The sequence below is a fragment of the Schistocerca americana genome, chromosome 2 (genome assembly GCF_021461395.2).
Source record: "Schistocerca americana isolate TAMUIC-IGC-003095 chromosome 2, iqSchAmer2.1, whole genome shotgun sequence".
Classification (NCBI taxonomy): Eukaryota; Metazoa; Arthropoda; class Insecta; order Orthoptera; family Acrididae; genus Schistocerca; species Schistocerca americana.
The window spans coordinates 522,929,546-522,956,129 of record NC_060120.1 but is presented as its reverse complement, the minus strand read 5'-3'; the positions used below and the strand labels follow the sequence as shown (position 1 = coordinate 522,956,129).

Here is a 26,584-nt window from a genome sequence, read left to right as displayed (position 1 = left end):
ATGATACCTTCCACTAAGTACAAGACTTTCCCCTTAAATATGAAAAGCTGTTTGGATTGCAAAATGAGTAGTAGAAATTATCAATGGCATGACTAGATCTCCTTGCATCAGGATTTGAGCCGTACTTCTTTATCAGAGGCTTTTTTGATATAAAAATTATCTTTATTTCGAGCCTGCGTCTAAATATTGTTGTTCTAATTTTAAAGAAGGTTATTAGCTATTTCAAGGAACTCACATTTTTACTCGCACTTTCTCTTTTGTTCGGCAAATTTAACAAATACTACCCCTAAGACGTGTGTGACATGACAACTCAGCTGTGTTGGTGAGCCGTGGCAGTTAACTTACCAGGATATCCGCCTTTTGTTTTCTCGGCTCTACTACAACGGCGCCGAATGAGAAGGAAGTGAAGTGCACTCGTCTTTTTACAATGAGATCGAATAAAATTTGGAAATTTGTGGTAACGTCTTATAGGACCTACTGCGGTCACCGGTCCCTAAGCCTACACACTACTTAAACTAACTTACGCTATGGACAACATACACACTCTTGCGCGAGGAAGGACTCGAACCTCCGACGGGGGCAGCCGCACGGACCCTGACAAGGTGACCCAGACCGCGCGCCTACCCCGTGATGCTACATCGAATGAGAAGGAAGTGAACGGTGCAGTATGATAACCCGTCCTCTCAACAAGGTTGTTGCAATAGCGTTGGCAATAAATATGACACAGCGAACGATAATGCAGCTTGACAAGGACAAGGAAAGTCAATCTGCTACTTGTTGCTGCAATCACAGAAAGGAAAGTTACGGTAACATTCAATGATGTCATCTTGTGTTTAAACATATATAAATGAAAATGTAAGACCGAGAGCAGTAGTATTTCTTAGCGAGTACAATGAAGGCTGCTCTGTTGTTTGTTGTTGGTAAGTATTGGTAGAATTTATAAATTTTAGTTCACGATTAACTTTCTTTTTTACCTTTTCTTTATATAATTCCTGAGGTAGTAATTCGTGTGAAAATCTATTTCTATTGCCGGCGGGGAATTTTTCACTGCCGCAATTAACGACGTGATACAAATGGGAAACAGTTTTGAGTATTGAGATGGTTCTAGGAAGATTTTTCCATTTGCTTGTGGTCTCGATCAGTGTTAGCGCATAGATACTCGACGAAAGTGTTCGTGTTGTCTATACAAACAATTTCAGTCGTCTGAGAGTATGACTCAAGTGATTACGAATGTTAAGCGTCACAGCTTAGTACTTATATACACATGACTAGCTAACTAGGAATTGTAACGAGCAATAGACGGGTGGACCAGTATTGCCACGTGAAGATAAAAATAACGTGAAACAGACTATCCCGCATTTTACAGGATTGCTGGCGAAAAGGACAACACAAGCTAAGGAGAGATGAAGGATACCAAACCAATGGAATGACTGAGCTTTGAATACAGGAATTAACGAACGACTGTATACTGAGCAGTTACTCGTCTACACCAACGATAACTCTTGAGAAAGTCCGTTCCACATAAAGAAAAATTCACTTCATGGACGAAATACCATATAGTCTTAAAAAGAGTAACGTAAAGGCAGTGAGGGAAACGAAACCCATCCTGTTATATCACTGAGTTAGTTATAATCGTAGTAATCTTGTTTTAGTTGCTAATTATCAGATTGACGATAAGGAGGTGAAGTTTTTCCAGTATCTTCTTAAGCTCTCGCAATTGCTAACTAAACGCCCCCCTCTTCCTTATGTCTTCTCTGTTTTCTTTGTCTTTGCTTTCGACGCCAGACGGACGAGCAGAACTCGCGAAACTGTTGAGTGAGTATCGCTAAGGAAATTCTTTCGTGGAAGAATTTTATTGCCGTGAGAGGTTTCCTAAGATCTCAGACAGCAACCGCTTTCACTGCAACCGGTTTCCTGGGGTCATTTCCATTTCAGGCCGCTTCGGAAAGATACTGCCACGTATGTTCTGGTTCCAGTGATGAGTCGCTAATAGTGTAATTGAACAGTAGGGGATATCTTCAAGTTTTTATGCGCAATGGATTATACTCAGTTACGTCAAGGTCAACTTCCAACACCTCCACCAACTGTCGATCCCCTGCAGATTTCAAATGCCCTACAGTCTTCTGACGTTGCAGCATCGCTAGAGATTACAGCGTCACTGCGCAAAATCTCATGGAGCTACCATCATTACCACTACATCACTTAGATACAGCATGTTAAAAGAAAGTAGTTCTTGTTTTGAGAGATGATTTGAGCACGAAAACAAGAAAAAATCCTTTGCACATGGTCTTTGAGATGCCTACCTTAACAGGCATCATCACTCGTTCTTCTTCACTACTGTGAAACACATCAAGTCTACTTAAGCTGGTTGCTATCTCGAATCATCCACAGAATGCAGTAAACTAATAAGTAGAAAAATGAGACCACATTATTTTGTTGTTGTATAGCAGCATATAATCCTCATATTGTGCCTTGACTAAAAAAATATTCTATGTGACTTATGTACCTACTTTTCCATAGTATATGGAAACAAGGCTTCTAATCAGAATATCACTGCTTACCGATACAGTATAGAGAGTTACGACCAGATCGTTACCACACGAGTGTACCACACGAGTGTTTACTGGGTACAGCAACGATATAAATGTAAAAGACCTGGAATAAATAAAGTTTTACTGTAGTTAGCCGCAATTTGGTATGCCAGTGTTGTCTGAACGAATTTCGATTGCAGAATAGAATGGTCACATAAATTTGGTAAACAGCCAATCACCCAAAAATTGGGCAAGAAAAGTAATGCGGCAAATAAATAAAATGCATTCTCGTGACCTTAAATGTAGAGAACACGTGTGACATGAACACTGAAGGCGTCAATCTAGCCTGCAATAATGTTAATTACAATTTTGCAATGACTAGCAACACTCCATATAAATTACGCTATATTACGTAACTCATGAAAATGCTGTCTGTTTGAAAATATGTTTAATCTTGCCTAGGACAGGGAAATATTCATTGCCGGTTGTTTTGCAAATGATGCCGCAGAAACCGTCATTTACGGCAACTATTATATGCGAATCCTAATGTTACGTTGACGTATGCACGTAATGTCATTTACAGAACATAACATAAAATTGTAAAATTTCTTTGACTGTGACATAACCAGCTTACTTTTGTCAATAAAATACAAGTTGCATATGAATCACTTGTAGATTAAAATGCTTTTCTCCCTTACCATACTTGTGCACCACTGTATGAACAAATGTAGATACAATTATTTTTTATTACAATGATTGTGTTATTGAAAATCAGTTGTAACTTTAACTGAATCGAATCTCTTTTAACTACTTCTTTTACTTACTACTTTCTGGGAAGCCATGGTTTGAGGGCAGAACGCTGTTCCTGGTTAACGACCTGAGTCTGTAAAGTTTGTATTGAACAATGTCCCAAAAATTTACTATTACACTGGCATGCCTGTCACAGAGCAATCAAAATACTTGCTAGATATTACTTTGCGATGAGTTGCTTCTGGCACGATGTAATGGTTATTACGAAATTCGTTACTGGCGGTAGACTCTTCTTGATGAGAGAGCAGCTTGAATAAAATATATGCACACAGCAGTCTTCATTAATTCCATCATTTTCTTGTGATCGTGTTCTGTGTACATATATGTGCTGGCTTACTTATATTTCGCCTTGCCACATACGTATTATAACATAATTTCCTCAACAATTTCCGTTTGGCATTTGCGAGCCAACACACACGTCTGTACCACACAAGAGATGCTTCGCAACTCATCTCTGCCCTTAGTTCTAGGACTGCATGCTCTCGCGCCAACGTCGTTATCTTTCCATGAAGTATATTCTTTGTAATAGTTCAACATAATTCCCTTGACACTGCCAGCGTATTTAATGCAATTAATATTTTTTATCCCTTATTTATTCACTCAGCATATATTACCTTTTGATAAAATCTAATTAATGACAAAATTCATAAATACATACAGATACAAGAAATGATTATAAACTTAGGCGGTAGCTGAAAAATACATGAGACATCGGGTATTACATACGACCTGATTTTGTGAGTCGCCGCTAAAGGCCGTACTCGAAATGGTGTTTGCTGTTCACCGTCTGTAATAACAGGCTTCCATTATGCTGGAAATTGCAGAAAAAAACTACAACGTAAATGGTTTTCATTAGCTGTTCACAATACATACTGGATCTGTTAGAAATTATGTAAGTGCACTTACCCAGAACTGTGAATACGGTTTACAGTTTCAACAACTGCTCAAAGCTCTTAAGGTAAGCGTTTTAGATTCTATTTGAACTGGATTTCTCTCATAGTTTTATCCGAACTACAACCTCTCAAAATATGCAATACTTTTTCTTTTACACCGTGTATATTCTGACCTGTAGTGGCCATGTGACATTTCCACGTCGTACCTTTCAAATTATCTTTCCAGTTATCGATTTTGTTCCATTAAGAGCGATATCTTGAGTTATATTTGCATTTAGGTACCGAAAACATTCTCCTGTTTTGGTACAGTACGTCTTAAAACATTCTACATAAATGTCACAAATATGAGGTATTCTCCTACTATAGCTTCCCCAATATCAGCTACATTGGATTTCATGTACAACTTAGAGACTACGAGACAATAGAGAACCATTTACATCCAGAGAAGATACATTAGCAAGTGGCTGAGTTGTGGCGTGAGTCACCAGAGTTGCATTGCATCTCGGTATTGTAAGGCTAGCACCTGCCTGAGTCGCAGTACCAGGCAGTAGTATCAGAGCGCTAGATGGTGAAGTTACACTAACAGGCAGTGGACAAAGTTACGAGCTGTAATACTGTTCATCGTTTTCTACAGCATTGGTCGCAGTTGCGGTGGTGCACGGACAACCAGAAGAGTCGACCAATGCCACCATCCAGGGTGCGGAAGAGCCGTCCGCCACGTTCCCGGCTGTGAGAAGACTGGCGGCGCCGTCGTACGCGGAAGAAGACGAGGATACCATTTGTGTCCAGGCAGACAACAAGTTCTACTTGTATGCTAATTCACTGAAGCTGTATTCTTGCTACAACCTGCTACCGAAGGGTACGTTACTTTAAATAACAAGTTTTTCTGTTCATGCTTGACAAGATTACCACGGACTGTTTAGTATAATATTTCGTGAATTGTTCCAAAGTGAATGTGAGAATATGAGTTACATCAAACCATCTAGGGAAGCAGCATATTGTTACCTCCCCGTGAATAATGCAAGCTTCTGCACTTAACGAAATTGCAAACTCATCGAAATCTTCACCAAAACTATTCCAAGCAATTTCCTGCACATATTTAATTCTCTTTTTCCATTTACATGTTGTACTCTTAAATCTTCTGAATTTTTTAACTTTCTAAAGTTTAGAAACTGAGTTCTTTTGTTTGGATTATGTTGTATAACGTGACATGAAGTTCTCCATAGGCTATAGTCTCAACATTTAGCAAAGAGATATTTTAATGGGCGACGCATGTTAGCACGAGTACCGCGTGGTTTATTTTGAAGTAAATACGTTGCTAGCTTTCTACCTAGATCTAGATACAGTAAAGCATTGTAAAATGATAGGCAAGGCATACTTTTCATTGTACTTTGTTGAAGGCCAACAGAGGAACTAGTGTACATCAACAATACTTGTTATACGTTCATGAAAAAAATAGAAATAGGATACAAGATTGGAAAAGTTCAAAATTTAGCCACCAACCTGTGTGCCTAAGACAGGCGATGATACGCCATATTAGTAATCAACCGCACAAGCATTGTAAAAAATTACCCCGTATTTGAGGCATTTATAAAGAGCAGCAACCAACACATTGTATTTGGGAGCCAGTGAAGCGTGAAAGCAGAACTTGGTAAAAGAGAGTTAATTATGTCAGACCAGAATATCGAGGTAGAAGGAGTGGAAAATAGCGTAGTCGTAGTACTAGTTGAGATTTCCATCGAGTTAGAAATTGTGTCTGTAATGCGTTGATTAGCACGAAAGTAAAGGTTATGCGTAAGCCAAAAAGCGCAAGTATATCCTTCTAATGGCTTATAGACTCGCCTGTAGAAGTAACTTAAAATGAAAAATTAATTCATGTGTACGTGTCCTTCGAAGTTGTGACGAGTATTTAGAGACCTAAGCAGTCATAAGAATACCAACAATCTTGCTTAGTAATCATTTGTGTAAAAGCTTCGTAGAACAGATATTATTGAACTAACAAGTGGCAGATGTAGACAAACAGATATGAGCACATATTGAGCTCTACCACTGTCTTACCGTTCCTGATGTGCTCGTAGTGTAATGAATATGAGGATGGACATGTATACAAATCAAGCGAAGAAGTTTACATATGTAGTGAATTTGTTGCAACATAACCACGATATTATTGCACTTGGCTTTCCGTGGCCGCCACCGGAAAGAGGCGGTGACCTTACAGTAAACAAGTACAGGGATGGCTAAGGAAAACGCATTTCAGCACAGCTGTGCGTATACTGTCAAGTGGTTCATAGTGTCCTCGTGAAATATTACGATAAAATCTCACGATTAGCAGACCGAAGCGCCTTCACTCCCAGGAACAATAATATTGCTGTCGACTAATAAACAGCAGGTCACCTCAGATCACCACAGTCAGTTAACTTCGACAGGGATTGTACGGAGCAATAGTGGCACAAGATACAGAGAATAATTCCTAAAACTCTAGTAAAATCGGAATCTTCAAGAGCAGATGAAGATGAGAGGGCTCACCATTAAATACCTATGACTCTCTCTCCAAAGTATTAACATTTTGGTTATTTTGTTCTTTTCACACATAGTAACCTGAGCAATGGATTGGAGTTACGGAAACATTGTTTATATACTTCTCAGAGTCTGTAACTGATCAGCAGGCTAACACAGACACCGAAGATTTCGATTAGTATATGCCATCCGATTGTAAAATACTGCTGATATCCAATCACGTCCGGACAGAGTACCGGTCGGTTCACAACCTGACATGATGAGGAATACGATGATGGCATATTTAAAGGGCTCAAATTGGAGGTTGTTAGTCAGTATGCCACTCCCAGAAGAGGTGTATTGTGAACGCTGTAGACTACACTATAATAAGGCAAATAAAGCTTTGTATTTAAAAGAGCCGAATGAACACGCCTCCTCTTACTCAGGCACCGCGAATACTTTTTTGTGCTGCCAGTTTCTGCACAGACGATCAAAATGTGAATTAACTCCTTTATCCAATGGTAATGTTTCCGTTATCTACACGGCATGTCTCGCTATGAGAAAATGCGGACTTGTGGAGAGCATGGTTCCTCAGCCTTGTCGCGTATGTTAGAAATCAAGCTGGTTCTTTAGATACATAATGACGATCTCATATCTCATTGTGGACAACGTCTAACTTGATGTATGTCTGCCCTGCTAGTCCATATACAGGGCAGTCGTATCCAAGACAGAAACGAAGAAATTCAATGTAAAGCTGCAGAACTTGAGAACTGTAGGCACTAAGGCACTTTATGATTTTATGTGCTTCCTGGCACTTTGCTTTCACTTCCCTGACATGTTCCAGACGTCTCCATTTATCACCAAATGCTGACTCAGTAATGTAACTGATTTGCTACAGTAATCTAGAGTAAAAATGTTTCAGTTCAGTTAAAAAGACAATATGAAGAATTATAGCCCATAAAATTGTTTCTCTACAAACATTTAGACATAGTGTCGAGCTGAGACCTCATGACGAACAGAAAATTGAGAAATAAGCCACGAACAGGGAGCACTAAACTGGATTTCTTTTGACTCGTCAGTCTTCTGACTGGTTCGTTGTGGTCCACCACCATTTTCTCTCCTTTGTCCAACTTTTCATCACTGAGTAGCACTTTCAACCTATGTCCTCAGTTATTTGCTGAACGTATCCCAAACTTTGTCTACACCTACACTTTTTAACCTTCTACAGCTCCCTCCAGTAACATAAGAGTTATTCTCTGATGTCTTAGCAGATGTTCTATCATACCGTTGTTTTTCTTTTCAGTGTTTCCCATACATTCCTTTATTCGCATATTCTGGGGAGAACCCCCTCATGTCTTACTTTATCAGACCACCTAATTTTCAACATTCTTCAGTAGCACCACATCATAAATGCTTATATTCCCTTCTGTTCCGGTTTTCTCACAGTCCAGCTCTCACTGCTACAGAATGCTGTGCTCCAAACGTACTTTCTCAGAAATTTCTTCCCTAAACTAACACCTGAAACTGGCAGATTTTTGGCCAAGAATACCCTTTTATCAGCGCTAGTCTCCTTCTTATGTCCTCATTCTCTAGTCCGTCATGTGTTTTTTGCTGACTGTTTAGCAAAATTCCTTCACGCCATCTCGATCGTGATTGCCAGTTAAGTTTCCGACTGTTATCTTTTCTGCTACTTCTTTTTACTTTCGCCTCTCTGCGACTTACTGTCAATCCATATTCTGCATTCATTAGATCGTTGGTTCCAGTCAACAGTTCCTGTTCTTCATCATTTTAAATGAGGATAGCAATGTCGTCAGGTAATCTTATTATTTATATCCTGTCACCATAAATTTTACTCCCACACATGAGCCTTCCTTCTATTTCCGTTTTGCATCTTGAACAGATGGGGTGAAAGTTTAATCCTTCCTCTTACATCCTCTTCAATCACAGAGTTTTGTTCCTCGTCTTCCATTCTTACTGTTCTTGTACTTGTATATTACCATATTTCCTTGTAGCTTACCCCTTTCTTTCTCAGGATTTGATGCATCTTACAGCGTTTAACATGTCGAACGCTTTTACCACGTTGACAAACCCTACGAACATGTCTTAATTTTTCTTCGAGCTTGCCTCTGTTGTCAACCACAATCTCAGAACTGTCATATTTACTTTCCTAAATGCACACTGACGTAATCTAACATATCTTCAGTCTACTTTTACACTCTTCTGTATATTATTCCTGTCAGCTACTTGAGTGCATGAGCTTATATGCTGATTGAGTGACAATTGCAGCACTTGTCGACTCTAACAATCTTGGGAACTGTTCGGAAGTTTTTTTTTCGGAAAGTCTGATGGTATATCACCAGTCTCCTTATAATACTCGTACACATCAACTAGATTCTGATATAATTTTATCTATCCCTTCTGCCCCATCTGATTTACGTCTTCCAAGGCCATTATAATTTCTAATATTCTATCCCCTAAGCCTTCCCTATCGACTTCTGTTCCTTTTCCTGTTCTGTCATCACGTGAGTCGTCCTGCTCATAGATGCCCTCTGCGTACTCTTTCCATCTATCCTCTGTCTCCTCTTCATTTAACAGTAGAATTCCTGTTGTACTCGTATTGTTGCCGCGCTTCTTTTATTTCACTGAAAGTTGTTTTTGCTTTTCTATAGGTTGAGTCAATCCTTCCGTCAAAGTTCAGTCAATCGTTCCGGCAAACTTTACTTTTTTTGATTTCTTCACCTTTTTCGTGGAGGCGTTTTGCCTTAGCTTGCCTGCATACTCTATTTGGCTCATTCCTAAGTGACTTGTATTTCTCAATTTCACTGAACGGATTTTTAATTCTTTCTTTCGTCGATCAGCGGAAGTATTTCTTTTGTTATCCACTGTTTCTTCGCAGTTATCTTCCTTTTACCTAAGTTTCTCTCTTCAGATTTTGCGACTGCCCCTTTCAGAGATGTCCATTACTCTTCAGCTGAACTACCTAGTGAGTTATTCATTATGGCTGTATCTATAGCCTCAAACAACTTCAGAGGTGTCCCTTCACTCCTTACTACTTCTGTATGTCACTTACTTGTGCACTGATTCTTCCTGACCTGTCTCTTCAAATTTAGCCAACTCATCGTCATTATTACGCTTTACAATCCAATATTTGAATTCCAAATATCTGCCTGATCATGTCCTAATTTAACTGAAATTTTCATGTATCTCGCAGCCTTCTCAAAGTTGAACCTCTCCTTGTGTGATTCTTGTACAGTCTTTACGTTATTAAACCTATTGCAGAATATATTAATCTTTCTCCGGTCTCGTTCCTACTACGAAGCTCATTTTTAACCGTAAACCTATCCTGTATGCCTTCCTGCACAACCACTTTCCAATCCCCCATGACTGCAAGATTTTCATATACCTTTACATACTGAATTACCAGTTAAAACCTGATATACTTTCTCTACCTCTTCATCTGCTTGCGACGAAGCATGCATATCGAAACTATTGTTGTCAGCGTTGGTTTTCTGTCGAATCTGATGAGAGAAACCCTATCAGTGAAATGTTCGCAGTAACTCACTCATTGTCCTACCATCCCATTCATAATAAATTCTAATCCAGTAATACAATTTTCTGCATCTTTTCATATTACTGTACACTCATCTGATCAGAAAGCGTATGTCCTCTTCCAATTTCACATCCGTGACGCCCACTGTCCATTAACGCGCCTTAGCATTTCCGTTTTCAGAGTTTCTAGCTTCCCTACCACGTTGAATCTTCTGCCATTCCACGTCCAGATTCGTGGAACGTTATTCCTTCTTTCGTTTTTCAATCACTTGTCAAGGTCTCCGCTCGTTTCGGAGTCCCCTCCCAGAGATCTGAGCGCGGTACTTGTTAGGAATCTTTTCCCAATGGAGAGGTCATGAGGGCACGTTCTCAGTTACAGGCCACATGTCTTGCAGATACGCATTATCTGTTCTTAATGCAGTGGTTACCATTGTCTTCTCCATCATCATGCCACTCAACGTTGATGAGTCTTCCGCCTTGTAGGGGCAGTTTGCCACTCCAGGGGAAAGAGAGAGATCTGAAGCTCTGTTGGCACTTCCGCTCTCTTTGACAAAGCCGTTGGCAGGGTGAGGGTGACTTTACGCCGGAAGTCTTCGGCCGCTACTGTAATTTTAAATTTAAGCAGTGAGGACGATTCTAACATGGAACAACAAATGTTGGACTATTAATGAAAGACGCTACACGTAGACCATGGGTGCAATCCTGAAATTATAATTGTGGACATTATGCTGTTAATGGCGATATCAAAAACTTCCTCTGGTTACAGCCTATATTTGAAGAATATGATCCAAAGGCACGTGTCCGAAGCTACAGAGAAAATAACTTCTGTTCAGGAAGGGCAATGCGAGAAAGTGAAAACTCTCCGTATTTCTCATTCATGAATATGAATGGATGGCTGTATTCCTTTCCTTATTCAACTTAAAACTCATCTTCTTCCTCTCTGCAGCTTCACAAGTCTATGCCCGGATTATGTACCCCAAGTCAACGCATACGTGACTGTTTAGTCTGTCAACTTACGTCTTTACATTGCGTACATTCGCAGAATAGTCATTCTTTCTGCAATTTCTCTGTGCCTATGGTCATTGTGTCTCACTATGCCACCACATTTGTAATTGAATGAACAATTTTTTAAGTACAGATCCACCTGTAGTGGATGTTCTCGAAGTTCTGTACTTTGTCGTGTTTGGCACTTGGTGAACTATTTTAGTGTCGACGAGAATTTTCTTTGTCGATTAACAGATTTACGTGTACCATCCAAACTGTTGAAACCTTTAAGTACACATAACACTCACAAATTAGCAAACCAGTCTTCAAATACTGTAAAAATTTTCTGTATTATTGATGTTTTATGTTATATTCTCCCAGATACTCGACTGGGAGCACTATCTATATCACCTTTCGTATTTGGATATTTTTATCTCTTCTGCTCAAACAAGCCACTTTAAGAATTGCTAGCTTGAGAAACGGAAAACAAAGTTATTTTCTCAAGTACCGATGGATCGATACAGCCCATCAGGACAAAATACCGACTTTCTGCTGAAGATCTCGCCTATGACAAGTTTTCTAGAGGTCGACTGCCTCGCCTCAGCTTTCATCTACATCTACATCTACAATTATACTCCGCAAGCCACCCAACGGTGTGTGGCGGAGGGCACTTTACGTGCCACTGTCATTACCTCCCTTTCTTGTTCCAGTCGCGTATGGTTCGCGGGAAGAACGACCGTCTGAAAGCCTCCGTGCGCGCTCTAATCTCTCTAATTTTACATTCGTGATCTCCTCGGGAGGTATAAGTAGGGGGAAGCAATATATTCGATACCTCATCCAGAAACGCACCCTCTCGAAACCCGGACAGGAAGCTACACCGCGATGCAGAGCGCCTCTCTTGCAGAGTCTGCCACTTGAGTTTGTTAAACATCTCCGTAACGCTATCACGGTTACCAAATAACCCTGTGACGAAACGCGCCGCTCTTCTTTGGATCTTCTCTATCTCCTCCGTCAACCCGATCTGGTACGGATCTCACACTGATGAGGAATACTCAAGTATAGGTCGAACGAGTGTTTTGAAAGCCACCTCCTTTGTTGATGGACTACATTTTCTAAGGACTCTCCCAATGAATCTCAACCTGGTACCCGCCTTACCAACAATTAATTTTATATGATCATTCCACTTCAAATCGTTCCCCACGCATACTCCCAGATATTTTAAAGAAGTAACTGCTACCAGTGTTCGTTCCGCTATCATATAATCATACAATAAAGGATCCTTCTTTCTATGTATTCGCAATACATTACATTTGTCTATGTTAAGGGTCAGTTGCCACTCCCTACACGAAGTGCCTATCCGCTGCAGATCTTCCTGCATTTCGCTACAATTTTCTAATGCTGCAACTTCTCTGTATACTACAGCATCATCCGCGAAAAGCTGCATGGGACTTCCGACACTATCTACTAGGTCATTCATATATGTTGTGAAAAGCAATGGTCCCATAACACTCCCCTGTGGCACGCCAGAGGTTACTTTAACGTCTGTAGACGTCTCTCCATTGATAACAACATGCTGTGTTCCGTTTGCTAAAAACTCTTCAATCCAGCCACACAGCTGGTCTGATATTCCGTAGGCTCTTACTTTGTTTATCAGGCGACAGTGCGGAACTGTATCGAACGCCTTCCGGAAGTCAAGAAAAATAGCATCTACCTGGGAGCCTGTATCTAATATTTTCTGGGTCTCATGAGCAAATAAAGCGAGTTGGGTCTCACACGATCGCTGTTTCCGGAACCCATGTTGATTCCTACATAGTAGATTCTGGGTTTCCAAAAACGACATGATACTCGAGCAAAAAACATCTAAAATTCTACATCAGATCGACGTCAGAGATATAGGTCTATAGTTTGCGCATCTGCTCGACGACCCTTCTTGAAGACTGGGACTACCTGTGCTCTTTTCCAATCATTTGGAACCTTCCGTTCCTCTAGAGACTTGCGGTGCATGGCTGTTAGAAGGGGGGCAAGTTCTTTCGCGTACTCTGTGTAGAATCGAATTGGTATCCCGTCAGGTGAAGTGGACTTTCCTCTGTTGAGTGATTCCAGTTGCTTTTCTATTCCTTGGACACTTATTTCGATGTCAGCCATGTCTGACTCATGGGAACGTACCACGCCTGTAGACTGCTTATTCTTACTTTGTTTAAATTTATGGTTAGGACCCATCTCGCAAGCCGTGCAGTTAAGGCGAGATCTCCGCCTTGTGTGACATACAACGTGCATATTTCATCACAACTGTAGTCGCTGAGGCACGCTCAGAAGTTACGGCAATTGATGACTCGCGACGCTAGCGAGCACCCAGCTAGGTATCGCCGAGACCGTCACACCGGTGCCCTGTCATTACTGGCTGAGCCACCGAGGGAAGCAATCGAGTTTAGACTTGCAGCACAGAAATACATGGGATATCAACTATGGCAGTCACAGAGGCCCACGTTTGGCCCGCACGATTACTTTGAATCAAATACAGGGCCCAAAAACTCCACCGAATATTTGAAATGTAAAACTGTGTCCATCATTTGCAGGTTACGTAAGGTCGAAAACGATCAGGAGTCTTAAAGTCAAGACGTGCACACACACACACACACACACACACACACACACACATACACACACACACACACACACACACACACACACACACACAAACAGAAACACACACACCGCTGTATTTCATATGTCAAATATAATATATGCTCCTTAAGTACATATACATTCAGTAACTAATTTTTTTCAGAAATATTAATAACTTTCTCATCAAATTTTTTTCGTTCGACCACAGTGAATGTACAGGACTGGGTGGGCGAGTGTGCAGACGGGAGAATATCGTGGCTGCACTGAGCGCGTAGAACAGAGTAACCGCTTCGCACTGCTTCACGTTGGATCATTCCAGGGCGGTTTAAGACCACATCAGATCGTTCACGTGGGGCAAGGAGTTACTGCTATAGGGGACGGGCGGCGCTCACCACTGCCCAACTCCCAAATTATGGGTTCTTCAAATCTGTTTCCTGTATGGGAAAATGGCTTTCAGCACTATGGGACTTAACGTCCGAGGTCATCAGTCCTCTAGAACTTAGAACTACTTAAACCTAACTAACCTAAGGACATCACACACATCCATGCCCGAGGCAGGATTCGAACCTGCGACCGTAGCGGTCACGCGGTTCTAGACTGTAGCGCCTAGAACCGCTCGGCCACCACAGCCGGCCACTGTATGGGAAACTGAGGCCCTGAGGTGGTGAAGATTTATCGTATCACAGTATAGATTTCTGGCGTATTGACTCCCGCGCACGTGGGCAGCCTTACCCTCCTTGCAGAGTTTCGTTCGAGTGACATCCTAACTCTCTCTAAATGCACCAAGCTTGATATTTACTAGCGTGGTCCATGTGCCAAAGAGCCGTCTACTATAATGCCAGTATGAATAGGAAGCCGCTTACACAGGGCTATCTATTTAAAACGCATGAACAAAAGAAGGTAGTTACTGTTCCGAGGAGGTGCTAAATCAATACAACATCCCCACGAACTATCACTGGTACATGTGGAAACGACACTCTCTCTAGGGCATCTATTACCACAGATCTCTCACATTCTCACTGTTATGCGACCGTAACATAATCTTTCCACAGTGCTGAAAATGAAATTCGTGCCATGTAAAAAAAGTGATAACCTATCACATTGTTATCAGTAGTAAATATCAAATAGTATTTAATTCTATTAATAGTTTCTAACTTTAATAAAACATATTTCCTTCTGTTTGTTGTAGTTTACGTGGTGAAACCAAAGAGTCTATGCAAACCAACCCTGTCAGATTGTCCCAACAACTAGGAGTATTGCAAGCCTGCTGGCTCATCTTGAAGAGACTGACTCGTCTGCGAGTGACTGAAGACCAGATGGCTGGCCTGCTCACTGAAGAATCTACAATATTCAGAGAAAGCAAGAAATCCCAAGAGCGACAGAACTTACCACTTTTTCTAGCAACAAGAACTGGAGGAATCGACTAATCCTCTTTCATCACAGTTTCTGATTACTTCACGACATGCAATAAATCACACCATATTGCTTCACGACATGCAATAAATCACACCAGCATTACATTTAGGCGAGAAACTCACAGCAAAAACTTGTGTTTAAAAACATGGTCTTTCCTGTTTTTTATCTTTCTGTTGGCCTTGTAATAGTTTTATAATGACGCAATAAAACTGTATTTTCAAGCCATCACCTGTTACAATTCAGTCTTTGAATACATTTCCTTATCTGCAGCTTCACATTATTATTGGCAAATTACGACTCTACATTAATCATACAAAACGCAGTTCATCCATTCATGCTAACCTCGTACCATCCCATTACCCAATACCCGCCCTAACACGTTGACTGGAACGATGTCACTGGTGGACACAGCAGAGACTGACACAGTGGCTTGGCCTTGTCTTTCCTCGATAAAGCGTGAAATACTTGCAGCACAGAATACATGGTGTCTTCTCTGGATGTGCTATATGGAGGCCCAAGGGGGTGAGCAAAACAATTTTATTTCAAGCTGTTACGCAGACAAATCTGTGAAATACAACGCCATGATACAAGTTTGCATTATCGCTGTAAAAAAAGTGATCGTGTACCGTCTCAGTCTCTGGCTCTTCTAGACTGAAACATAAAAACCAAGGCGTGCTAAAAACCAATGCCTACGAATTATACACGTGAAAAATCTAAAAGCTTTTTAAACAGAATAAAGTTTATTATCAATTTTCTTCTTCATTCTCCAGTCTACATACTTATATCTCATCATTATCACCATAGCGACGAACAAATTTCTCCGAAAGAGTGACCAGTTTCTTGATACCGCCATTGTCGAATGCCTGACTTTGTTAAAAGAGCCACAATGTTACCTCTGCCTGCACTGCTTCGTCACTGTCAATGTGAAATCACTAAAAGGGTTCTTCAAGCTCTGGAACCAAACTAAAATCGGATGGTGCCAACCCGGGATCGTATGGAGGATGAACGATTAATTGAGCCCAAGGTGTCAGACTGTTACAGATATCCTCATGCTAAAAGAAAGCGTGCTCCATGTTTGGAAGAACTCTATCAATTTGTGTTTTCAGCTTTATGAAGGATTATAGAACTCTGCTTCTCAATCGCCGACATAGCAATGTTGCACACAACCATTCTACACGCTGCGTTTAGGGGACCTACACCAGCAGAGGACCGCAACTTGCGTCAGAGAAACGTAAAAGTCGACCAAGTAATATGCATGGCATGTAATACAGCAACTGGTATTTTGAACACAATACAAAGTACAGAAGCATACCTTTTAGCACGCCTCTTTATCAGTAATATATTATTTCTTATCAAGTGCGGTACCATTTTGCACAGTAACTGTTAATTTCATTGATTGAAGTGATTTTTCGATTTACAGACACTGACTTATGAATGTTTCTGACGTAGATCATTGTTCCACCGAATATCTTTGGTGTGACGTCATAAGTGAGTGACTGCGTGTGAGATCGCTCTCTAAGTTTTTTATATATTTTTAGGTTTTAGATACATGTTTTAACGGTTTATGTGATAATATTTACTATGTAAGTGACTTATTAGTGGTTTCTTCATTCACCTCTGCTTTTCTTGTGTTGTGACCTGATATTTGTGAGTGTTTACATTCCGCGCTGACCAGTTGCAGCTGTAGCGGCGCAACGATAGCTAAGTACTAATTAATTCCAGAATGAGATTTTCACTCTGCAGCGGAGTGTGCGCTGATATGTAACTTCCTGGCAGATTTAAACTGTGTGCCCGACCGAGACTCGAACTCGGGACCTTTGCCTTTCGCGGACAAGTGCTTTACCAATTCTGGAAACATCCCCCAGGCTGTGGCAAAGCCATGTCTCCACAGTATTCTTTATTTCAGGAGTGCTAGTTCTGCAAGGTTCGCAGAAGAGCTTCTGTAAAGTTTGGAAGGTATTAGACGAGATACTGGCAGAAGTAAAGCTGTGAGTACAGGGCGTGAGTCGTGCTTCGGTAGCTCAGTTGGTAGCACACAGTTTTAATGTGCCAGGAAGTTTCATACTAATTAATTGTTTGTGTATAGTGGTTTATTTAGGAACTTTAGTAGTCTTCAACAAGTGTTTTTAGTGTTTTCTGGTGAAATAATTTCAAAGAACCTTTTGGGAACTGTTTTCAGCTCCCTTAGTGTGTCATTAGACCATTGATTCTCTTTCTGTATTAGTCTTTTGTTATATTCACATTTGTTGTTTGTTAGTACTGTTAATAATAGTAGTTACTTCCCTTGTAGAGTAAGTTTGTAATTATTGTAGTCAGGTTTTTAACATCTTCTTATTGTAGTAGCGGAACGTAGGAAAAGAAAAATTTTACCATGAGTGAGAAGTGTGGGCTTTGCCGTAGGTTCGTGAGTAGTGGATTGCGGTGTGAGACTTGTTCGCAGTATTTTCACTGGGGGGAATGCAGTGGGGAAGCCAGTGGGCATTCTGGTGAGATCCTCTCCTGGAACTGCAGGTTACGTAGCAAGAGTAAGTTAATAGAGGAGCAGGAGCGTAAGATCTGTGCCCTTCAGGTGCAGTTGAGCTAGTTAGGATGAGGAGGGAGAAGGGGGTTGGGGAATGGGAGCTGGCTGTTGGCAAGAGATCTGCTAGGAGAAGAAGATTTTCAGATAGTTTTACTATTGGTGTTTACAATAGGTATGACCAACTGCCAGAGTCTAGTGGAGAGGAACCTCTAGTAGCTGTAGATGTAGGAAGTATGCAGCAGGCCTCAGTAGTTACGGTGGCTAGAACAGTTGCAAAGTCGAAGAGGAAGAAGAAGGTTCTGCTGTTAGGTAGTTCTCATGGCAGAGGTGTAGGCCAGCAGTTGCAGGAAGTGCTGGGGCGTGAGTACCAGGCCACCAGCACTGTGAAGCCTAATGCAGGATTGGCTCAGGTGACTGTTAACATAGGGGGGTTATGTAGGGATTTTACTAAAGAGGATCAGGTAGTGATAGTGGGTGCTAACCTAACCTAACCTAACCTAACCTAACCTAACCTAACGTAATAGTATTGATAGGGATGGTGAGTATGACATAGATGCCACTCAGACTGGCAACAAGAATGTGCATTTTGTGGAACTGTTTCTGCGTCACGAGCTGCCTCATCTTAATACAACCGTCAGGCGTAATAACATGAGACTTGGGGGTGCGCTGATGACAGAAATCATGGGTCGCATTTCAGTGGTGTCGGTGGAGTCTATCAGCAGCACGGGTTTCACTAGACATGGCCTGCACCTCAACAGGTATGGGAAGGGGAGGTTAGCAAAGCTTATAGGTGACAACATAGGTGGGGTTGGTGGGATCACTCATGGGAAAATTCCTGTTGTAGTGGGTGTTAGAGCTGCACCTTTTTTAGATTGAAGTCAGCTGATAGGTATTCCTACTTAAGGGAAGTCTCTCTAACAAAGTAACCACTTTTGACAAAGCTTAGGTATCCGAGTAATGAGGGAATTAGTATATTTCATCAAAATATATAAGGTATTAGAGATAAAAGTGAATTGCTTATAGATGTTGACTATGAAATTATTGGTATATCTGTTCATTAAAACACTGTCTATATTCTCCATGTAAATTTCCTGGGTTCTTCATGACGCCAACAGCACGCAGTGATACAAACATACCTGTATAAGGAAAGCTCCGGTGGACAAGCCACTAGAAAAAGAATTCCGAATGGGAGGAGTTAAAAATGACCATAATTATATGCTATAATTTCTGACAAGCATCAAGTACAGAGTAGAAACTACGTTTGATAGGGCAAAAGGAATCCTACACGATCGCTGACAGAGATGGAAACCTTCGTGAATCATGCTAAAACGATACAGTGCATGATAACGACCCTAATTCCCTCGGAAGTTCTTTTCCAAGTAAGCAAGACCATTGCGATTGTAATTCTTCTTGCTTCAACTTCTTACAAATGCAAACGACCGCTTTGTTTCGTTCATGAAACAAATAGAGCCAATACAAAGGATTAGCGGATACAGTAACGTCGTCTGTATTAATCAGGAAGAGGAAACAATATAGGCAGGCTACACTAGACTGCACATTTTGATAGACACAATAACTCTCTTCAGTACATTTGACATCCAGGCTTATCTTCACAGTGCCAGTATGTACACGCGTGAGCAACGTTCAATGCGACCATCTCGCAATAACGTACTCTTCACCACTCCGTGGATCTTACTTTGTTCGACCCTACGACACCCAGAAACGTGTTCCTGTAAGTGTCCATACTAGTAAAAATCTACTCGATTAACATCCGGGGAATGTGGAGCCTAGAACATAGGATCTGCCTGACCAGCACATTCACCTGGAAATCTTTCATTTAAGTAGTTATGTACATTCATTCCAAAGTGTAGCAGTGCATCATTATGCTGAAATCGTACCTGTCATCGAACACCAAGTGGAAAAATTTCAAATTCGTCAGGAAGTGTGTTCTAAAAAGTTGTACGATAGATGGGCACATTTAACTTGTCCATCAATAGGTAAGGGCCCAAAAGAAATACTCCCACGACTATAGCCAATAGGTTTCTGCCTGAAAGCCACATTCACAGGCGACATGTAGGCTGTATTCCGATCAGTAATGACCATATCACGTGATTAATAAAATGTCCATCATCTTCCACTTGGTGCAAATGCCATTCAGAAAAGTGCACTTGTCGAAGTGGTCATTTGGTTGCTGGGTATTGAATTAATGTGTTGAGATATGAAAGCAGTTTGTCATGTAACACTTCAGAGGCCAGTCTTTGACACATCTGAAAATACCTTGCATTATCAAGGGTACTTTTCCCAGGTGGTTGGTGAATGGATTCAAGAATTGCATCCTCTTTTTGTAGAATATGTTTAGTCCCTGGACGACCTCTGTCCATTAGTTATGGACGAAGGTACCAGTTTTCCAAAGGTGTTGCTGAGGCCAACAAAAAGAAAAAATTATGACAACGTATTCTTCGTTTGTGTACTGTAGTCGACAAGCTGCTCTACATGAACTTGACAGGACCAGTAAGGTTGGCCACTGTGTGGTTAGTGGACATAGGCTTACATTTCAATGGATCCCACTACGAAGTGGTAGGCTATTGTCAAGTGCCAAATCATGTCCTGCTTTTTAACAACAAGAACTAGGGAACAGATGTATAACATAAAAGAAGAACAGCCTGGTGTGGATTCTAACCATAGCTCTGTGATGGATGTTGTTTTGATGTTCCAGCATAGTATTCAGTGACCTACGATGGTTGGTACGGTTTCTGTGGTGTGATACACATTCCTATGAATATTCTGATGCGCTGAACAATGTGACTGTATTGCCAGCTCACCATTTTCATACATATGTTTTGTAAATGCACCTAGTCTGATTCTGATACACACACTTTTTATATGAATCTGGATGAGGACTCACATGCTGACATTTTTTCTTCAACCTGTATATTCAGTAAGGAGGTTAACCATCGCGAGTATGTAATAACAGTAACTGTGTATTCCAAATGCTTACAAAGAATGTTGCTCAGTGGAAGCTGTTGTTGTAGTCGTCAGTCCGGAGACTGATTTGATGCAGCTACCCATGCTACCCAATCCTGTGCCAGCCTCTTCATATCTCAATAACTACTGCAACTTACATCAATCAAAATCTGCTTACTGTATTCGTCTCCAACTACAATTTTACTTCCACAAGTCCCTCCAGTACTAAATTGGTAATCCCTACATGCCTCCAAATGTGTCCTATCAATTATTCCCTCTTCTAGTCAGGTTGTGTATTGAAGTAAAACATGTACCATAAATATTCTAGACAATAAGACAATTGAAGCTTTTGAAGCATGACACTACAGAAGAATGCTGAAAATTTGAGAGGTAGAACACGTAACTATGAGGAGTTGATGAACAGAATTGGGGAAAAAAGAAATTTGTGTCAAAATTTGGCTAGAAGAAGGGCTCAGTTGATAGGACACATTCTGAGACATGACACACACCATACAAATTCTTTCAGGAAAGATTTCCTAACGCTGAAGTCTACATCGGATGTTAACAAATTTCTCTTCTTCAGAAAAGATTTTCTTTCTGTTGCCAGTACACATTTTATATCCTCTCTATTTTGGACATCATTAGATATTTTGCTGCTAAAATGGCAAAACTCATCTACCACATTGTCTCATTTTCTAATATAATTCCCTTATCATCGTCTGATTTAATTCGAATTCATTCAATTTACTTTGTTTTGCTTCTGTCGATGTTCCTTTTCTATGCACCTTTCAAGAGACAGTCCATTCTGTTCGACAGCTCTTCTTAGTCCTTGGTTGACTGACAGAGTTACATACTCATCGTCAAATCTCGAAGCTTTTTTTACTTCTTCTTGAACTTTAATTCCTTACTCTTATTCTTTTGTTTGGTTTCCTTTTATTGCTTGATCAATGTACAGATTGAATAACATCGAGGATAAGCTGCAACCCTGTCTCACTGCGCTCTCAACATGCTCTCTCGTTTTTGTACAAGCTGCGAACAGCTGTTTGCTGTATTCCAGTCAACATAGGCAAAATCTTTCTCACAGTCTACATATGCTGTAAAAGTAAGGCTGCCTTGCATTAAGCTATGTTCTAAATCGGTGGGTCGGTGCTCTGGAATACAAACTGATCTCAGAAGTCGCTTCTACTGGCTTTTCCATTTTTCTCTAAAAAATTTGTGTTAGTCTTTTTCTTGAAGTCTGGGTATACTCACTTGTCGCATGCATCGTACCACATGGAAGCCTCATGTCATTGCTGGCTCTCCCTAGGTTATCACTTATTCTGACAGAATGCCTCTACTCCTGAGGCCTTGTTTCAATTTACGTCTTTGAAGTTTCAGTCAAATTACTGTCGCAGTATCGTATCTCCCAATTCATCATCGACATCCTCTTCCAATTCTATAATTTTTCCTGCTGGTTTTTCCCCCTTCTATTAATCCGCTTTATACTCCTTCCATCGCCGTAGTTTCCCTTCTTCGTTTGTGACTGGTTTTCCATATGAGATCGTGATATTAATACAGATGCTTCCCTGTTCTCCAAAGGCCTCTTTAATTTTTTTGTAGGCGATATCTGTCACTCCCAAGTGAAACGTGCTAGTAAGTCCTTACATTTTTCCTCTAGAAATTCCTGCTTAGTTATTCTGCACTTCCTGTCATGCTCATTTTTTAGACATTTGCGTTCCAATTCGCCTGCTTCACTTGCTGCATTTTTTTTTTATTTTCTCCTTTCATCAAATACATTTAGTAACTTCTTCGTTATCTAAGGATTTCTGCATTGTCTTTTTACTTATTGTATCCTGAGCTTCATTGTTTCATCTCTCAAGGCTAACCATTCGGCTTCTCCTGTATTCCTTTCCTCTGTTCTAGTCAACCGTTGCCTAATGCTGAATATGACGCTTCCTCTGATCCTATGAACAACCTATGGATCTTTCAGAAATTTTGAGGTGCCATCTTCACAAATTTCTCATTTTTTGCAATTTCCTTCACTTTAATCTACAGTTCAAAACTAATAACTAGTGGCCGGTGTCCACATTTGCCCCTGAAAACGTGTTCGATTTAAAATATTTTCCAAATGTCCCTTTCCCTACAAAATAGAAGAAGTTGCTTCCCCTCTTCAGGAACTACAGGTTCGTTTGACCTTTCAACAGATAACGACTCAGTGTTTTTGCACCTATTTACAGCTATCTGTTCTGCTGGAATCGGAAGCCACCCCACCAACAACATGGCTGGATGGGAGGAGGGAAAGTAGTAGCCAATCCTATATATATTGAATATTTAAGTCAATCATTACAAACATGTAATAGTACCTTACCATCGATCCATGCAGACTTCACAAACCTATAAGTACACTTGGAAACTGGCCATATATTTGGTATGTGTTATTCGTCAAATTAATGTTCAAAGTTCCCCTCCAAAAACGATGAAGGGAAATGATTCGGTTTTGTGTGACTGTTTAACTGACAAATGCCATCCTAACAATTTACAATTATGAGCCATGTGTGGGTCGCGTTGGTGCCTATGGTAGATTGGCATCGTGTAATAGGGATTGTGGCGTCACGTTTTCTTCTTGCGTTTACTGGTGCAACTATGTTTGCTAGCGTTGCCACTCCATGAGTGGCAACAGCAGCGTTTATCAATATCTGGTACCGTGGTACTACCTTTGGAAGGGCGTGAGTGATTTCCGACTCAGGTGTGACCACTTCGGTTGGGACGAAGCAGCAGGTAGGTCAAGCAGCGTGAGTACATGCCAGGACCGCTTGGGCCATGCAGGCATTGCCGTATCGAGGGGCTGTGGTTGCGAGGGCCACAGCTTTGTTGTCCATCAGACCAAGGACGTTTGAGTTCAGCGATGTTTCTTAGAAAAAAAAAAAAAAAAGCTGAGCAGCCAACGCTAACTGAGTAAGTCCCCGTCCACACAGAATCCTGCCTTCCCTGAGTCCCATGTTTCATTTACATTTATTTCCTTTAAAAGAAACATGAAAATGGTCATGAATTTGTATAAGGAACAATCGTGTATACTAATATAAACGACGTTTTCGCAAGTACGTAGTACAACGGGACTGTTTGTTTTTGTTTTCTTTTTTCTTTTCATTTTGTTCGTTGTTGATCGTTGTGTTTGGTAGTTGCGGACATCACATGACATCCGTTCAAGTTCGTTTTGTTGACCCTTCCACTCAGTTTTTTATTACAGAGACCAACCAGCTCTCTGACCGAACACGCTGAGCTACCGTGCCGGCATGAAGGGGTAGCAGAGCGAACAGGTCAAATAAATAATATTGATAAACAATTAGGTATTGGGATCCAGTATCGTGATTTTATCTACGGAGACAAAGTAGTTCTACGGTTGCTACCTCTAAGACACCTCAATCCGAATTTTGGGCTGCCGAAAAGTCAATTGAAACTCTACAGACAGAATCTGTGTCTATTACGCTAGTGTGAGCACAAGACAGTGTGCTGATGATGGCTGATGTTCGTGGTTGGGTGCCCTGCATGGAGATGGGTTGCGTTGGAGACCGATCGAAGCGCGAACACGGAAACAAAACTAGGTGTTTGTCCGAGTGGCCGGATAAGTGAAACTGCGAATGAAATTACTCTGTAGCAAGTGCGGCAAAGTACGTGATCGATTCTTGCGGCTGCCAGAAACCAATTGTCCCAGCTTCAGAGACAGCTATCCTCTTGGCTGCTGGTGCTTGTACTTTATGCAAATGCGAGTCTCTGTTCGCACCAACTGCAATTACTTTTTCTGCCCATCGATTTGCTATATTCAGCATTTTCAGCGTTCAGTGAAGTCGAAAGTAAAATTCTATGTACCGACTTGACATAAAATCCTTGGAAGTTCCGGTCTAACGTTAAATCAGTAAGTGGATCGAAACAGCATATCCAGACACTCTGGGACGATAATGGCATTGAAACAGAGGATGACACGCGTAAAGCTGAAATACTAAACACCTTTTTCCAAAGCTGTATCACAGAGGAAGACCGCACTGCAGTTCCTTCTCTAAATCCTCGCGCAAACGAAAAAGGCTGACATCGAAATAAGTGTCCAAGGAATAGGAAAACAACTGAAATCACTCAACAGTGGAAAGTCCACTGGACCTGACGGGATACCAGTTCGATTATACACAGAGTACGCGAAACAGCTTGCCTCCCTTCTAACAGCAGTGTACCGCAAGTCTCTAGAGGAACAGAAGGTCCCAAATGATTGGATAAGAGCTCGGGTAGTTCCAGTTTTCAAGAACTGTCGTCGAGCAGATGCGCAAAACTAAAGGCCTATATCTCTGACATCTATCTGTTGTGGAGTTTTAGAACATGATTTTTCTCGCATATCGTGTCATTTCTGGAAACCCAGAATCTACTCTGTAGGAATCAACATGGATCCCGAAAACAGCGATCGTGTGAGACCCAACTAGCTTTATTTGTTCATGAGACCCAAAATATATTAGATACAGCCTGAACAGTCCCATGCAGACATGCAGGGCATATGGATGCAGGAGGTTGTCTCCATACCCGTACATGTCCATACGCCCGATACAACTTCAACGAGAGTTGTCCATCCAGGCTACATGTTTCTAGTAATCAGCAGCCCAAATTCGGTGTTGACGGCCCAGATGAGGAGTAAAGCTTTGTGTAGGGCAGCCATCGGGGTACACGAATGGGCCTTCAGCTACGAAAGACCATATTGATGTTGCTGCGTGAATGCTTCGCTCGCTCTTCGTAGAAATCTGCAGCAATTTGTAGAAGTTTAGCAATTATGTCACGTTGAAAGAGTCTCTTCAGTCGTCATTGGTTCCGTTATTGCAGGATCCTTTTACGGCTGCCGTGATGTCGGAAATTTTATGTTTTAGCCGATTCCTGACATGAACGGTACACTCTTGGAATCTTCGTACCTTGGAGAAGCTGTGTCCCATCGTTCGTGCGCCGACTTTAACACCAAGTACAAACTCACTTAATTCTTGACAACCTTCCATTTTAAGAGCAGTAACCGATCTAACAACTGCATCAGACACTTGTTTTCATATATAGGTGTTGTGCTGCATTCTGCCTGTTTACAAATCTCTCTATTTGAATATGCCTCTGCCAGTTTCTTCGGCGATTCAGTCGATGTATTTAATATCTGACCCCACCTTGGTCCTAGATGTACTATTTGGACTGCAGGGTGAATTGTATAAACAATCAATGGCATTTATACATTTTCATTCATCAGGATTTGAGCCGTACTGCATTATCAGAGGCTTTGTTAATAGAAAGAAAATCTTTATTTCAGCCTCTGCCTAAATTATTTCTACTAATTTTTTACAAAAAGCCTTATGTACTATTTGTAGGTACTCACTTTCTTACTAGAACATTCTCTTCTCACTGCACATTTAACTAGTACTGACCTAAGACGTATGTGAGATATCAACTCAACTGTTTTGGTGAGTCATGTCAGTTAACTTATGTGGATCCCCTCTTTTCGTTTCCTCGGCTCTACTACAGGGAGAAAGAAGTGAACGGAGTTTTGTAATAACCACTCTTAATAACCAGTCTTTTTGACAACGTTTGTTGAAATAGCGTGGATAATATGACAGAGCGAACGATAATACTGCTTTCCAAGTACAAGGAATGTCAATCTGCTGCAACCACAGTTTCTGGAACGATGTTATCTACGCTGTTCATTGCTCACAGAAATCTCGTGCAGTGTGTACTACAATATTGCTGAAGCCTGTGGAATTCAGAATAGGTCGTCCTACCCAACGACGTCTAACGAATGCTCTACATAA

General features: G+C 41.0%; 1 protein-coding gene across 1 annotated transcript; it reads left to right on the top strand.

Moving 5' to 3' along the window:
• Positions 1–763: 763 nt before the first annotated feature.
• On the top strand, positions 764–15,529 carry LOC124595897. Its single transcript, XM_047134805.1, has 3 exons — positions 764–920; positions 4,869–5,093; positions 15,078–15,529. Exons 1-3 carry the CDS (start codon positions 893–895, stop codon positions 15,137–15,139), a joined length of 315 nt encoding a protein of 104 aa, XP_046990761.1. The 5' UTR covers positions 764–892; the 3' UTR covers positions 15,140–15,529.
• The last annotated feature ends 11,055 nt before the right edge of the window (positions 15,530–26,584 follow it).